Raw genomic sequence first — 18,447 nt, 5'->3', positions numbered from 1 at the left:
ACAACTCATATGCCGAGTGCACGAGAACAGGCATTTTTTGTCGGAAAAACCGAGGCTCTCTTGAGAAGGGATTATTGGTTCCAGGGCTTTAGGGCCTTGTTGTCGAAATTCTCGTTATCTAGAGGCTACGAACAAGGCACTACCAAAGATAACGTAGACATATATTAGTAAATTGTATATTTTATTTTGGGTATTTGAGCAATATGATATCGAGGAACGTCTCCTGACAGATTTCCCAGTGACAATTCTAATGGAGTACCACAAGTGTTCAAAGTTTGAAAAAATATCTGAGCCTCTAGCCCTCTAGCCTCTCCTTGTTAGAAATATTTTCATGGTAATTGTAAAAACTACTCAATGAATATCAATAAATATTTATATAAATTCCTTTATATAAATACCTTTGGTTAGTTATATTTTATTCTTAGGTATTACTAGATAGTGTACGATTTAGCAAACTGATTCCTCTTATTGTGCCATATTTATTTATCAATATTTATCAATTTTATGTAAGAGCGTGTCGATATTCATTAAAATAAATAAAATCGGTAATAAGATTAGTAGCGAATAATACAAATATTTCCTGTCTATATTTAAAATTACATATTTCATACGCTTAATTTTTTATAGGGTACAACTTGGGCAATCTAACTCTACGTGTTCAAATGCATATCAATGATACTTTGAAATCTGTTTATCTTTTTTTCGAATCTCAATAAAGGTAAATTTATTTATATTTTTATCAAGTCGATATAAAATTTAATATTATTTTCACTAAGCAACAGAATTAATAACAAAACTAATAAGAATATAAAGTTATAGAGTTAACACTATAATTTATTCGTTTCTTCGTTTATCTTTTTCACTTATATAACAATTTATCAAATGTCTACGGACAAATTGTAAACATGTATGGAGTTATAAAATAAAAACGTGCTTATCCGACCTTATATCTCATTTCTCATTCACAAGAAACTTAATAAATATGCGAATAAAGAAGAAGAACCGGTTTGGTTATTCACATCAATAAAGTTAATTATATGTTCTGCGTTCAGTTTGTTAGGCGTTGAGCTCAACAAATTATTATTTTTAGAATAACATTCTTCTAAGTTACTTCATCTTAATTGTTTCATTTTTCTATTTCTCTTACTCAAAGTGATCCAGTGATTAACACAAATTACAGGACGCATCGACGTATACTTCATTGTGCAACAATAATATTATTATTATTGCAATTTTTATTGCCATTGTGCAATAAAACGAGTGCTCGTAAGTATCAAATTTATTTATTTTTCGTACGTTTTCCTCTTTCTCGTAATATGTTTATTTTAATATGAAGGAGTAAAAGATATCTCCCTAATTTTCAATATCTCGTTTTTCTTTTTGTTTCTTTAATTCGTCTTTGTATTATCCTATTAATAATCGTCATTAGTTCGTGCATGTGTTTCTTTTTTATGTAAAACTATTTAGGCGATGCATATTGGTCTCAAATCCTGAAAACGTGGAAAAAGTCAAAAAATCAAGTTTTTCTTTAGAGTTTTAACCATGGAAATATCTATGGTGGACCTCTTAATGTCTTTATCATCGGTTTTTAATAAGTAAATGACTATGCACGCTAGTAATTTTACAGTATAAACGCATTTACGATTTGCTGCGCCCCGAAAATTACGGTCTATTAAAACGCGCATAGTGTAGTTAATATTTGTCCGATTTCAACATATAAATATAGACTTAATTATATTTATTACTTAGAAATTTACATAAAAAAAGATAATAGTCACTAACTGATGCAATATGAGAAAAATGTTTTCAAACGAGCTTATAGTTACGTATACTGCCGCAATTCGCACTCTCCGTTATTGTTAAATGTTCATTGAACCTCTAAAAAAAACCTATATTAAAAAATTAGGTGATTTTAGTTGTATTTTCAGATGTTATGTAGGGCTTTTTACGATATTGCACAACCGTAATGACTTTATACTTTTTTCACCATTTTGTGTAATTGTAAATAAAAAAAATTACAAGCGAATGTAATATAATGAGATAATTTTAAAGAAAAAAATGTTATTAAAACATAAAAAATGAAAAAGAAATTAAAAAATCATCATAATTATTGATTTATCTTTAAATTTTTGTCCGCAATTCTGTTTTTTAACAAAATAATATTAAACTCGTAATCAGCGATCTCGAAACGCTTTATATATATGAGGTACAACTTTCAACGAAATTAAACTACATCTTTTACTTTCGTACACGTTTACGGGATTTGAAATCGGTGAACGTCGTCTCTGGCTTTACAATATTTTATTTACTAAAATTTTAATTCCTATTTCAAATATTTATTTAATTTCACAATAGTGAGAAATCTATTATTTGAAATAGTATGCCAGATAAAAATTATACTAATATTATAGAGTATTGGTTGGACGTAACACTTTATAATTATGGATAAGTTTTTTCTGAGTACTCAACTTAAAAAAAATTGAAAAAAAACGGGAAAATATATTTTTGTGCAAACATTTGCAGACGCCACAGCAATGCATATCATAAACAAAGACCCGCAACAAGCAAATGAGTCGTTATAAAACCAAATGAACTCTTTCGAAGAAAGGTTACGTAATAAGAAAATCAAGGTAAACTCTACTAAGTGTAAACATATCACATTTGCATTGAGGAAAAACCAAATATACCGAAACTACAACTATATAATACAGAAATTTCGCAAGTAACGACGGTCAAGAGAGAGTATTTGGGACTATATCTAAATTCCAAACTAACATTGAAAAAACATATAAATGCCAAAATTGAACGAATTCGTTTGAAAAGGAGACAGAAAGAAGAAATAACAATCTACAGATACGAAAGAAGAATTGATACATACATTGTTCCGTCATTTGCCGGAACATTTAAAAGAATTTATCGCAACGGATAATTCTGATCGTATTCACAAAGAGAAAGATACCAGAGAAAAACTTTTAAAAAAAACTAATGTGTATACTTATGTACGCACGTAAGAAGTTATAATTCTTGGCGTACAAAAACGAATATAACCTCAATAAACTCAAAAATAACTTCAAAAAAATAACTTCAAAGAAAAAAAATAACTTAAAAAAAAAAAATAATAATAATAATTATTATATTATTATTAACATTATTAATTTTTCTTATACCTTTTTAATTTTCCTTGTTAATATATATATATATAAGAAAGAATAAAAAAAATCAAAATTTAGATATCAGTCCACACTAAATATAAGAGAGATATATCGAATTACTTATTTCAAAATCGTTCGTGTACTTTTATATCATAGATCCTTATCACTGTTTTGTTTTAAAACTGTATTGTATTTTATATACTACTTCAGTTTATTGTTTTACACATGCCGGAATTTTTTTAATTTTTTTGCATGTTGCACTAATTTATTAACATTTTAAAACGCTAATATTAAGTTGGAACCTCTAAAATAATTGTTGATTTTATAAGATAGCTTTGGTATCGAAATAAAGGACAATATCTCATAACGTTTATTGGACTAATTAAATAGTTTATAACTACATGTCGCTAATATTTTGTCAAATATTATCGTTTCTTTTTCGGGAATTCTTCATTTAACGTTCTAGTAGTCTAACGATTTAGCAAATTTCTCATAAATGCGCTAGAAATTATATTTTATACAAAACACAGGAAAAACAAATCTTGTAGATATTGTTAAACATATTCTCTTGACATTTTACTATTATAGATCATTTGTATGTATCTGTGTGCCAAAAACTAATAGAAAAGAAACGAATAATAAAACTATTTAATTTGTAAAGGGATTAATCATTAACAAGCACATAATTCTTTAGAAAAATTTAAAGTTTAAAAATAATAATTAATACGTAAAATACCTTTTGCCAAATTTATAGTTCAATTTTTTACTTTTTCTATGTTCCAGATAGAATGATGCTCGCAATCTTTTTAGGTACAATTTTATTTCTATTTGCATTACATTGTTTTATAAGATATAGAAGAGTGGGAAGACTTATAAGTCTAATTCCAGGACCTCACGAATATCCGATAATTGGGAATTTGTATCACTTTCGAATTGAAAATGGTAAGGAATATTAAAATATTTTGACTTAGAAATTATACAGTAAACTGTGATTTTTCTCAGTCGATAAAGTTGTCACTTACTAATAACTTATTACCAATAATAGAACATTTACTTGAGAAATTCTGGAGATTAAGTAATGGGTATTATCCAATTTATAAGCTTTGGATCCTTATTTTTCCTTTAGTAGTTCTACTTGATCCCGAGGACGTTAAGGTAAATTTTATTATAAATTTCATTCATTATAAAAAATACATAGTCAAATATTCTTCAAACCAGCACGAAAATTTAACATTACTTTAAAATAGCATAGCAGGATTACCTATGTATCTTTCTACTGCTACATAACTAAAGTTTATTGTTAATTTTCGCTAATTCATTTTATGGAATAAAAATTCTCAGATAATGATAAAAAAAACTTGGATATTTATAAGAGTAAAATGTCTTGCTTCAAAGAATTAAATGTAAATCGAAAATTATCAATTCATATAAGTTAAAAAATATGAATTTTCATCGTAGGAACTATTAAAGAGCAATGAACATATTAAGAAAGCAGCCTTTTACAAATATCTTAAGCCCTGGCTTTCCTATGGATTATTAACTAGCAGCGGTAAGTAATTTAAACGAATAAAAATAATCTTTTTATTATATATTTAAAATAAAATATACTAAATAATAAAATGAAAAAGGGCACGTTAGTAATATGTCTATATTTGTTTGTGTCTTACAAAGAGAGTTCGTAGCACTTTTTCCTTTTTTCGACATTTCAATCCGTTTCTATTACAATTAGAGTTTCGATTTTAATAATTATAACACATATATCGAGAAAGTTTCACAGTACTCTATCCTCGAGTAAGCTTGCTTGGTAGGAGCAGCTTTTCCGGATCAGTTATTTATCTTTTAACAGTGCAAGCCAAATGTCGTAATAATCAGTAAACTGGAGATATTTCTTAATTACAATTTTTACAATTTTTTTTATTTTTGTTTTTATTTATCTCCTTACTTCTTTACAATTCGTCCGTAGACATCTGGTAAATTGTTAGACAAGTAAGAAATACAGCACTTGGAAGGCATCTCCAATGAGCGAGTGTCGCTGTTGTCATTTATTTTCCGCAGATTTAATATTTTATTCGGTCTTTAGGGCTGATTCTTTTAAGCCTGTCCTGAGAAATCTTTTATATTTTTCTGAGTGGCTACCATTACAACTTAGGCAACTGACGTTTTTATTTCTGCCCTTTTGGGGAAAAAGTATTGTAAGACACTTCTGTGCGAATTTGACACAGGCTGGATTGAGATTTCAGTAATTTTTGTAACTCTTTTCGTTTTTTTGTTGATACATGTGTTATCTTCCGTCTTAAATGTTTAGTGCATTGGTTATAATTATCTTTCTGAGCGTTTCTGAAATGATAGTTTTTACTTTGACTTGGATATCATTCAGGTATTCTATTATATAATTATCTTGTCCAGCAATGTTTAAGGTAGTAGTCTGGTAACTTGAGTTCAAAAAATCGAAAATTTTTTTTTTGCTTAATTTGAAAGTGCAATGTCTTGAGAATACACTGTGAAAATTTCAGACAGAAATTCGAAGTATTTCGGGAGTTATAACGAGTTTCTTAGAGCGCCTCGGAGTCCAACCTTTCAAGTTGACCAACAGCTGCAACCGCTTGGACCCTTCTTTTGTTTGCGCGCATTTTTATACCTGGGTTGACTCTGTTATTCTATTATATATATATATATCTTTACTTTAAAGTATATTCAACTCAAAATTCACAGTACTCGTTAGTATTTGATCGTGCGTTGACACGTAAGCATCTAAGATGGATAGGAAAGGAAAAAAACGTGGTACGAAAAGTCCTGGAGATCAAGGCATCAAGCGAAAATTTCACGGTAATAGATACACTGCTGAAAAAGATGTAACATGTGTGAGCAAGTCTGCTGAAAAATTAAAAAATGAAGAAGATATTGAAGTAGCCATTGATGAGAGCTCAACTTACGCTCTTTTAAGTTTTACTTTAGTATTCAGTGCTTTAGAAAGTGTTCTGATTTGTAAAGCTTGCAAGAGTGATATAAAATTTCTTAAAAAATCTCAAGTTGGATTGGGATTTAACTTGTGTATAAAGTGTAAGTGCGATGAATTCACTACTATTAATTCTTGCCCAAAAGTGAGGAATGCGTTTGAGGTCAACAGACGTCTTACTTTTGTTATGCGACTACTCGGTGTTGGTTTATCGGGTATAAACATTTTTTGTGCCATGATGGATTTGGGACCAGGGTTAAGTAAGAGCGGATACTACAGTATCCTTGATACAATACATATTGCTGTTAAAAGTGTTGCTAAAGTTTTATTTCGTAAAGCAGCACAAGAAGAAAAAAAAAGAAAATGAGCAAGAAGGAAATATTGCAGATGAAATAACAGTTTCGTTCATATATATACGTTTGTTCATCCACCTGCTTTCGATAATGACACTGCAAATCTTTTGGAACCAATTTACGAAGATCTGTCATCAGATGATCTTTTGGAAAGATGTTTAGGAAGAAACACACAAATAATAACGAGGCTTTTAATCATTGTGTTTGGAGTTTTGCACCAAAACATATTTTTGTAGGCCAAAAAACTTTAGAAATTGCTGCATTCACTGCAGCATGTATATTTAACGAAGGATTTTTCCCAGTACTAAAAATATTGGAAGTCATGGACGTTACGCTCGGCCCGTGCGCTGTCGCGTTTGCAAAATCCTACAATAAATCTCGGATTGCAAAAGCGGAAAATGCCACAGCAATGTCATCGAAAGAAGCCCGAAAGAGTCGAAGAGCGGACAAAGTTGCAGAGAATGATGCCTATGAAGAGGATGAAGGCATATTATACGCTCCAGGCATCGACGATTGACGTAAGTATAAGTTTACTTAGGAAAATTTGTTGTTGAACTTTAAACGCGTTTTTCTCAAAACATTGTTTTTCTGGTCGGCCCGGGTCCTAACTTTTTTTCTACTGAACCGATTGCTTTCAAATTTTAACAGGCTGTTCTACACACGTATAGTTCTCGTCGGTACTAAAAAGAATTTTTTCCACCCCTAACTTTTTATTTTACAACCCTTTCTTTGCTAAAATAAAAGGACTTTTTTTTTCAAAGTCCGCCATTTTGTGATTTACGCTTGAAATTTAACTTCGGTAGATCCGACCAGAATGAGATGTATATTCTATATTCTATAGATTAAGAATAATCAAGAATATTTGATTTCAGATGACATCAAGAGCCAAAATCACCCGGGCCACCCATGTGCATTTTTTTTGAGGTTCCAACTTCGAGTGACAATAATGTGGGATGCGAGCACCTCCAAGCCAAACACTTAAATAGGCATTCGTGAGGAGATTGGACGGTGGGCCCTGGATAGCTCAATTGGTTAAAGAGCAGTCGCCCGGAAAGCGGAAGATCCGGGTTCGAGTCCCGGTCCAGTCTGTCCAACGGCCCAATTTTTTCACGAATCCTATAATAATAATAGTTATAAACTATTAAATTTTTTCAAATAAATTTTTTTTTATATTTTCATATGTAAATAAAAACACTCTAAATATTCAAGATAATTCATTTTCATTTTCCTATAAAAAACCACCCTCCAAAAAAGTCATGAAAATAGGCATAAGTTACCAGACTACTACCTTAAAAAAAGTAAAAGAAAGAAATAACTAATTATCAAAGCCACGAGTCGGCAAAATATGCAATAGTTTTATCGTAGGAATGATTGAGATAGGGAAGGTTACGTAAATCGATATACTCCAATTTACTCGTTAATAAAACAATTTGCCTCGTCATAAAAACTCTCACGGAATTGAGAGAAAAGCCGAGACAAGTGAATGCTTTATTGCAGAAGGAAATAATATAAATAAATATTAGTATGAAGATAGACTAGATAGAGAAAGAAATAACGCAAATACGTCTCGAGGTACCTTTTAACCTTCGTATTGCAACTGTAGCACACAAAACACGAACCGCCCGGATATACTAGAACGAGTCTACCCACAAAAATTGGTTTTATCCAATAACTCGAGCAGAGAGTCCTTGATTTTCGCGTAGATGTATATTGGTGGTGGTTTCAATGCTTTTTCTTTTTCTAAATTGTCTTTTGTGTTTTAAGGTTCTGTTGAATAGTCGAGTAGATCGGAAATATTACTTAGGGGAATGTCTTGAAACCATTGTGTTGCAAATATACGTAATAGTTATTGTTGTTGTTTTTCGGTCCATTAATCTTACGCTTTTTTGACTTTAAAATTTTTGAAGACTTGGCGGGTTTCCAATTTTGCGAAGTTTCCGAATCCGTTTGCATATCGCCTTCTATAGACGAGTTTCTATTATCGAGTTTGATTAGTCTCTTTTGTGTATATATTAAATTGGTTCATATAAAATGTCGGATTTTCTTTACATGCGAACGTCTGTCTCTTGGTTTGCATTATTCTTTTGTTTTTGTACTACTTCGTTTATAGTCGTATTGTTCATTGTTAGAGTCACATTTCAACAAAGCAGATTTTCTAAAAAATGTTAAATCTAATAATTTTTTTAAATTTCATAAAGACTTGAATTCAACCGATATATTCGTGCAATTTTCTTATGAGTATAAACTGGGTAATAATACTACAAAGGCTGCACGCAATATAAATCAGGCATTTGGGAAAAATACTGTTGACAAACGTTGGTTGAAAAAATTTCAGTCTGCTGAATTTTCCCTAAAAAAAAACCGCGAAAAAGTCCCGTAATGTCCATGAAAAATGATACTCTGAAAGCATTCATGGAAAAGAATCTTACTGTATCTTCGAAAAAACATGCTTCCAGAAAAAATCGACCATACAACAAGATTGCGAAATCTTTCTGAAATTGGCAAGTTTAATAAAATTGATAGTGAGCATCGAACGAACTAACCGAATGAAATAAGTTGGATCGGTTGAACGTATGCCTATCATTCCTAACCCGATTTTACAAATGAATTTATATATGAAATTGTGCAGCACCCAACTTATTCACCGGATCTTTTCGCTAATAGACTTTAATTTTATCAAATATGACAGGCATCTATGCATTAAAATCTCTTTGGGAAAAGTGTATTGAGAAATAAATAGAATTTATTTTAATTAAATAAATAGATTTTTAAAAAAGACATGCAGTTTTATATATTAACTTTAAAATCCAAAATTTCGTATAAACCAACCTAATACAAGGTTAGATGATCGTTTTGGTTCCATAGTCGGTTGATTTGTTTCGGTATCAGCTATTGTTCGAATAATGAAACTATGGGCGTTATTAACGATTTTAATAGGTTAAATATAGTTTATTACAATGTTCAATGAGTTAAGCCATAAACTTGCACACGCGATTAGCCAAGAGAGTGCACCGTTTTTCCTCACAAGGACATTGGTCATTTAACCCTTGTATATGCGACGTAAACTTAAGGTACGTTAAACTATACCTCAACGTATATACTATTTGAATACTTGTATATACTCGAGAGCGGTATGTAGACACGTTTGTACTTAATAACGAGTAAAAAGGAAAGATCCTTATAATAAAAAGAGAATAAGACGCAATTTGCCCTAAAATATTTGAATAGATTAAATAATATTTTAAATATATCCTAATTTGACAGGTAAAAAATGGCACTTACGACGGAAAATGTTAACACCTGCATTTCACTTCAATATGATTAATTATTACTTTAATAACTTAAATGAGGAATCACGAAATCTTGTCGAATCTCTTAAAAAGGAGGGAGATGGAGACCCTGTTGTCAAAGATTTACGAACATTTATCAGCCAGTACACTCTCAACGCAATATGCCGTTAGTGAAAAAAACAATTTTTTGTATAAATAATTAATAATATTAGTAATGATTTTTTAATTGCCATATCTCTTTTGTAGAAACAGCTTTCGGTACAAAATTGACAGGAAAAAGCAAGCTGGAATCTGAATATCGTAATGCGGTCCATGTTTATGGCAAAATTTTGCATATAGGTAATTGAATAATGTTTTGTTAAGAAACGAAGTCGATCCAATAAAGAATGTGATTTATTGTTCTCTAGACTCGTAAGACCTTGGTACTTCTACGATAAAATATTTGCATTTACACCACTCGGTAGAGTACAAAAAGAAACGTTGAAAACCTTGCACAATTTTTCGAGAAATGTACGTCTTTCATAATAATCATTTATAAGTATTTTTTTCGAAAATATTTAGATTAGGAAAATGTTACTTTTTTTTCAGATAATTGCGGAAAGGAAACGTTTTCATAAACAAACTAATGGAAAATATTTGCAAATCTATGAGAATATTGAGGAAGATGACACTTTTAATAAAGAGAAGGAGAAGGACGATGAAAGTATTCGCATTCTTTAAATAAGAATAAAATTAAATTAAAGAAACAAGGTCAATAAAATTTTTATGTTACAGATAGGCAAAACAAAAAAAGACTTTCTTTGCTAGATCTGCTTATAGCTGCGTTTTGGAAAGATAATCAAATAGATGAGGAAGGAATTCGTGAAGAAGTTGATACTTTCATGTTTGAAGTATGTATTTGTAAATGTATTCATTTAGAAAACAAAAGAGAAGAAACATTCTACGCATTAACATTTTCTAGGGTCACGACACTACTGCAAGTGCACTGAACTTTGCTTTGAGTCTTTTTGCTAAGCACAAAGATATCCAGGTAATGTTTCCAGCAACAATTATAAGTAGAAATTATTAGCAAAAGAAACAATATTTTACATTTAATACTTTACAAAGAATAATCAATTAATTGTAACACTAATTTTAGTAACTTGTTTCTAATACTAATTAATAGTGATATTAACTTTAAATAAAAAGTTTCGTCAGTACTCGAATTCTAGCAAAAATTATTAAAATTTACAATGTTTTTAGGTTTTGCGATTTAAACAGTTCATACGATAAATAATAAATGATGTATTTATTTTTAGGAAAATATAAGAGACGAGGTTAAATCGATTATGGGAGAAGATAATAATTTGACGATATCGTCGTTCCAAGAACTTTCGTATTTAGAGAGATGTTTAAAGGAATCGCTTCGTTTGTATCCAAGCGTCCATTTAATATCTCGGTATATTTCTAAGGATATGCAGCTGAGTATGAAAATAAATGCATTATGTCTTTACGTTAATTTCGTACGTATCCTATTGATTCTTTATTTTATTCATTATGTAATCGTATTAATTTTGTAGAACATTATTTAATTCCATCTAAAACTATGTGTATTATAAATATTTACGGCGTGCACAGAAATCCAGAATATTGGCCAAATCCAAATGTTTTCGATCCCGACAGATTTTTACCGGAAAATATTACAGGGCGACATCCCTACTCCTACATACCATTTAGTGCGGGACCGAGAAACTGTATTGGTAAATGTTTCATGCAGAAATGAAAATCTAAAATTACCCTAAAATTGTCTTTTATTACCTAAAAATTTACGGTAATAAAAGAACAAACAGTGTACGTAATTATAAAAAAAGACTACAGTTTCACTCATACAAAATGCTAATCGTGTAATATCTCAACGAAAATGACTAATCCTTACGAGAAACCTCAGCGAGAACGATGTTGAAACGTTTTCGTTCACCATAAACCCTTGGTAACATTTATGGTTTACTGACGAAGCAGATTTCCGTATTAATGGATATGTTAATAAGCAGAACATGAAATACTGGTGCTCCTACAACCCTGGAGAACGTCATCAAAAACGTTTAACATTTTGATGCGATATTGTTAAAGATTATTTTATGTTTGTGCATATTGCTTTGCCTGAGTTTGCGTTCTGGAAAAAATAGTAAAGAATGCACCAGATAGTAAGTCTAGATGATCAAAGAACAATTTTCGAAAAACGAGCGACGAGGGAACACATTAAGAGAGTTCAGAGAGAATATTGAGTTGTGCATATACTAGAAGGTATTTTTAAGTACTTACTGAAATATTATAATGGTTGGTTGTAAGTTGAAATAGCAAAAACTTTAACTGACACTTATCCGGCGATTGCATTTCAAGACTCAATTAATATTTATTTGAAAATATTAAAAATTGAACTGTACGAATCACACAAAAGTCGAGCACAGTTACAAGGAATAAGCAAGATATGAATCTGTTAAAAGGTAAAAATAATAATCTTGCTTCTTTAAGAAACAAATATTACAATTCTCTTGAAAAATATTTATTCAAAGCATTAAAAAACTTATTCTTTCCGCATAGATGATCAATCATTTTACTGGAAGAGACAGGGCATTATTCTCAACAACGGTTAGAAGAAGCCGACGATACTGAAATTATGAAAGAGTATTGAAGACACCGTCTTCTTTTTATTCACACTAGGAAGAAGTCATGTGCATTAATATTCTATCAGAAAAATTCGAAAATGAATACATCTTAGTTATTTATAAATTATTTTCTACAATAATTCTTATTAAACTATAATCTCTTACAGCTTTTTGACCAATATCAGTATACATTTAAATTTTTGTTTCAGTTTTTGAGATTTCTAAAACTAATTCAGAAAAGCTTAATGCCTATTACTATATTGTAAAAATGTATCTAAAAGGAAGTTTCCATCACAAACAAACGTGGAACGTTGTAAGGCATATAGGTTGCGAAAATAAATCTTTTGTTACGCTAAAGAATTATAATTTCTTACGTGCGTACAAAAGTACACAAACTAGATTTTTGTTTTTTTGGATGATCCAGTAAGATGTTCTAATGGTCACTGCAAAGCACAACTTGCGAAACGGGGTCTAACAAAGATGGCGATAGGTTTATAAATTAATAATATTTTTTTTAATTTTTGTAGAATTCAAGTCAAATTAAATAAAAAATAATTTATAATTATTTTTATTTTATAATAATTTACCTGAATATTATCTGGATCAAATAAAGTTATCGAAGAAATAAAGAAGCTGCAGACCTTGTGAATTGGATAATATTTATTACTTATTCTCCAAAATTTCTTAAGTAAATGTTCTGTATTATTGGAAAAAGAATTAATATTAAGTGAAAACTTTATATGGACTGGGAAAAATCACAGTTTTCAGTATAATTTCTAAATAAAAATATTATAATATTCCTTACACCAACGTCAACTTGAAAATGATACATATTTCCAATTATCGGATATTTGTGGGGTCCTGAAATAAGATTTAAAAGTCTTCACATTCTTCGTTCAATCGTTAGTAAATACGGACGTATTTATTTACCGCTCCTGAGAATATAAGTATTTAAATAATAATTACGTTGAGATACAGTGTAACGTACGTTTGTTTTACATCGCAGACACAAGGGTAAAGTGACCAGTCTCCTAGCGATGTAATACTGCAACCACACGAATAACCGCGTGTTCAAGCCTATGGCAAAAAGGCTTTGACCATGGAAATTAACAACACCCCATCTCTTAAAATAGTTAATAACGGCAGCAGTTATATTATTCGAACAAGAGCTAATACCGAAATAGGAAAACCGTCGATGGAAACAAAACAATACTCTAACCTTGCTCGTACAGAAAAGAGAATAATCAAAATAGATAATAGAAACTCGTGTATGGAAAGTGAAATGGATACAGACTCGGAAGATTCGCAAAACTGGATTCCCGCTAAATCGACCAAATTACAGGGTTTAAAAAACCGGAGGATGGGTGAACCAAAAAACAACAATAATAACTCTTCCGCACAATTACTAACCAAATAGCTTCAAGACATACCCGTTAGCAGCTCATATGATCTACTCGACAAGTCAACAGAACCATAAAATACTACAGAAAAATTGGAAGGAAAAAAAGCAGTAAAACCACCACCAATATACATCGACGGGGAAATATCGACCCTCTGCTCGAGTTACTGGATGAAATAACTGGACAAAAAACTATGTAATAAAACAACTTAAAGACAACCAAGTGAAAGTACAAACTACCACACCAGATACGTTCAGAAAGATAATAAATGCACTAAAAACTAAAACGCGGATACCACACGTATCAAGAAAAAAACGAGAAGAGCTATAAAATCGTTATTCGAGGACTTTATCCCAAGTCCAACATAATTAAAATAAAAAATGAATTAAACAAAATTGGCCGCAAGGTAAGATCAATAAATAATAACAAAATTCGTTTCAACGAAGACGACTTGAACGACAACGGGACACGCTGATTAATTTCTGCGCCAGGAATGAGCTACGGATCAACAACACATTTTATCCACATAAACCATAGCATAAATTCACCCTCGAAAACACTAGAGGATAAAAATCAACAATAGACTACATAATAGCCAATAGGAATATACACCCCACAAAATACTGGACGTCAAGTGCCAATACGATCTGCAAATACGGGAACAAACCAAAACCTGGTTCTTGCGAAAATAAGGAAAAACACGCTTAACATCAAAATTAAATCAAAAAGGAAAACATTAGAAAAACTAAACATAGAACTGTTAAACGATGAATCAATAAGAGAATTGTACCAAAGACGACCACGATACAGCACGAGCCTAGAAAATTTTCGTAATTTGTTTTGTTAGTTTCGGTAATAAAATTATATCGGGATACTTTACATAAGCCTTTGCCAAAAGAAATATTGAACGTAATAAGTAAAAAAAAAAAGAAAAGAGAAAACATTCTCGGACTAAACACTACTATTTTCTCTAAACGAATAACAAATTTAATACTGAACGTTGAAAGAACGTACGTTAATTGTTATTCGATATTAGGTAGTAATATCTTTAACAAAAAAAAATGTTTATTATTTCAATGCAATGATTATTGTATTTTAAAAATTGGTTTTTTACATTTTTTTCTCTTGCAACAATATAATTTTTATATTTAATATTATATCGAAGTATATAATTTACAAATTAAAAATATAATAGGAAAAGGTACTTTTAATATTTATTTTTTCTTTCAATTTTTAATTTAACATTTATTCTCCACTTATGTTACATTATTTATAATTTTATTAATACTATAAGTTATTAAACCTTAATAACTTTTCTACATCCAAAGCGACGATCTAGTTTGTATCCTTCAGGACATTTCCGTGGTGGAGGATTAATGATCGAGCCTTTAGGTTCTGCAGAGCTCGAACCAGTAGCATAACCTTGAACCGTGTTTGTTGAAAAAATGGTGAATATTAAAAATACGCAAATTATTGAAAGAAACGCATGTTGATTATTTCCCTAAAAAATTACAAAAAAACAATATTTTTTACTTTAGAAAAAATTATTCACTTGTTGTTTCATCTTTAAAATATTATTAAATTAATCAGTTAATTCTCTCTAAGTCTCTCTATAAGTGATGTGAGAAAAGTTTAATGAAATCATTTAATTTTCGTTATTAGCATTAAATTATTGCGATACTTACGTGAACTAAGATGGTCCAAAAGAACAGAAAACTCGAAGTTATTCTTTCTATTTTTTTTATAGCTAAATGTTTTATTCTAAATCGATGCAGTTGAGTTGCTCGAATATCTGCTTTTGCTCTATTCAAACATCGTATTTATATCTTAGAAAGTACAATATTATTTTATTGTTTAAAGCGTTATCATGTGTTAAAGAAAACGTTAAATTTAATTTTAGATTTTTACGTGGTTCCAATTTTTCGTAGCACGTTTTTTATTTTTATTATATTTTATTTTTTATTATACGAATTTCCTTGAAAATATTAGTTTGATTACCGACACGTGGTAATTTTGATTACAAAATATTAAAATTTTCAATGATTCATCGTTTTTCTCTTCGTTATTTCTATAAACATTATACTTTGTTAACAAAAATATGTTCCGCAACTGATAAGATTAAAAATAATCTGAAACAAATAATATTTTGTTTCCATTTCTCTAATTTTTATTCTCTTAAATTGTTTTACGAAAAAAAATATCATTCGAAATAATGAAATTACATTTATTTAAATCAGACAAACAAAATTTGATATTTAATAGATCATTATGTAATAATATAAATAATAATAATAACACACGTAGGGTGGGCGGGTAATAATACCCCCTCAGTAATCCCTGCTTGTCGTAACAGGCGACTAAAAATGAAACTTTCAACGGAGGAGATATAAATAATATTAAACATTTAAACTTTCACCAAGTGTACATTTAGTGCAATTTTTCTATATCCGGACAAATATGATAGTTAGTGTCTAGATTATTTTTTTCTTCTTCTTTTAATTACATTTTTATCTCTTATTTATTTAATCTACATATATATATATTGATTTTTATTTTTATTTTTTGAAAAACACGTAAAATTCAAATACTAACGAACTTTAATATATCTATAATATAAATCGCCAATAATTTTTTGCGTTACGAAATAATCTCAATCGTATAAGTGTTATTTTTAACGTTAAAAATTATGCGAAGTTTAAAATTTTACTCGGTTTTTATTAGCGATGATTCGACACTTTTTAGAACGACTTTGTTTCATTTATTCCACGTGTGTCTAATTTTTTATTTGTTTTTTTTTTTTAATTCAAACTCTAAATTTAAATCGGAATTAGAATTAATCGAATTTTAATCGGAAATATACTATTACAAAACTTGAGATCCATTGTTGTAAGACTTAATAGTCTAATCAAATATATAAATATAAAAGAAAAATATTCAATTAAAAGTAATATCGAAAAATTAATTGCTAGAATATTAAGAATATGTTTACCATCAATTTTTATTAAAATATATAAAAATGCTATATATATATATATATATATATATATATGCGAGGTCCCGCTACGCTTATAATTTCTCGATATTATTTTTATTCTTTTGAATTACTTAATCTTTCTTAATACTTTTCAACTCATATCGGGAATACACACGGGTGTGCGACCCGTTTGTCCTCTACGGCGGTACACGAACATTCGAAAAGTTTGGTCTAGTTGTAATCTTGTAATCACATCCGCTGGGCGTTGGAATAAGAAGGGCAGGTGAACGCACAAGACAATACCGGAACCGTTGCCAGGAAGTAAATATAAAACTTACTAATTGTTGCCACTGCGTGAATAACACAAGTGTAACCTCCGCTGTTGTGATTTATTGGAATGCTTGCGAGATTGTGCAAACAAACCTTCACCAGAAAGAAGGGCGGATGAACGCACAAGAAAAAACCGGAACCGTTGCCAAGAAATGAATTTCCTGCGAAAGAAAAAAGCTGGATTACGAGCTGCTGTTAGGCGGATAATGCACGTGTAGCTATCCGCCATTTTGATGCTCGCGGATTTTGTTTAAGATGACGGAGTTCGCCCGCGGGAATGGGTGAAAAGCGAACCCTTAAAGGTAAATATTCGGCCTATGTAAGGAGCCTTTTTTTGGCCCTACGTCTCATATATAAATCTATAATTTTTTAAATCTAGTTCAGAGTTCAGAGGTTCAGTCAAAAATCAGTCAGTTCATTTTTTTTGTTTGATTCTTTAGTCAGAGTATTTCTTCTATTATATTTCATTCATCATTTTTATTATTATCATTCCACTATTAATTACTAATAATTGTTATCCGAATAATTGTAAGTTTGTATTTTGAAGTATGTATGTTGTGTGTGTGTGTGTGTGCTAGCGTGCTGCTCAATGGTTGCGAATACCAATCAGTTTTGGCAATACTCGATTGACTGAGAAACAAAAGAAGAATCTCCAGAAACACGATACTCGTAAGACGATCTGTAAAAATAAGCTACTAACTAAGTTTAAGGACGCATTCTTTGTAAGTAACTGTTTCTAACATAAAATATCTTTAGAACTAGAGCACTGGTGAACAGGAATTGGCATTCACCCCTAATAAATCCTTTGATTTATTCCTCATTCCTCTTGTAATTTACCTATACTCAAACTTTATTCTCTAATTTTACCATTATTGAAACTTTGAGAAAGAGGAGCCTGCCTGGTTCCGGGTATACTCGGTGTACGCAGAGTGTCCAAAACAGACGTTAATAATAAAGTTTAACGTTTTGCGTTTCCGAACGTAACAATATATATATATATAATTAATTTCGAAGAAAAAATATAATATATATATTTTATTACTAGTCGACATCTACCATTTGCATCAGATTTATGTCCAGGTGGATAATTTCTTGATGATACTCTAATAGCAGGTAAAATTTTTCTTTTAACATTTCTATCTCTGATCGTGATCGTTGCACAAGAGATGCAAATCAATATTTGCAAGGTATTGTTACAAAATAACGCATATTGATAATTTTCTGTCTAGTAAATAAAAAATATTTTATATTTTCTCTTTTCTCTCTCTTCACATATTTTATTTTAATTCTATCTGCAAACTTAGAACAAACTATTGACACTATTAAAATCATTAAATAATAATCCAA

At 30.1% G+C, this 18,447-nt stretch overlaps 1 protein-coding gene across 1 annotated transcript; it reads left to right on the top strand.

Moving 5' to 3' along the window:
* The first annotated feature begins 1,122 nt into the window (after positions 1-1,122).
* On the top strand, positions 1,123-11,552 carry LOC122513531 (cytochrome P450 4C1-like). Its single transcript, XM_043629939.1, is given in 12 exon segments — positions 1,123-1,266; positions 3,936-4,094; positions 4,198-4,307; positions 4,611-4,701; positions 9,726-9,917; positions 9,998-10,090; positions 10,137-10,261; positions 10,340-10,454; positions 10,526-10,641; positions 10,713-10,781; positions 11,050-11,215; positions 11,311-11,552. Coding segments are annotated over 11 exon segments (1,473 nt in total). The 5' UTR covers positions 1,123-1,266; positions 3,936-3,940.
* The last annotated feature ends 6,895 nt before the right edge of the window (positions 11,553-18,447 follow it).

The sequence above is a fragment of the Polistes fuscatus genome, unplaced genomic scaffold (assembly GCF_010416935.1).
Source record: "Polistes fuscatus isolate 324 unplaced genomic scaffold, CU_Pfus_HIC Scaffold12, whole genome shotgun sequence".
In the NCBI taxonomy this organism is placed as follows: domain Eukaryota; kingdom Metazoa; phylum Arthropoda; class Insecta; order Hymenoptera; family Vespidae; genus Polistes; species Polistes fuscatus.
This window is presented reverse-complemented; position numbering and strand designations above follow the sequence as displayed.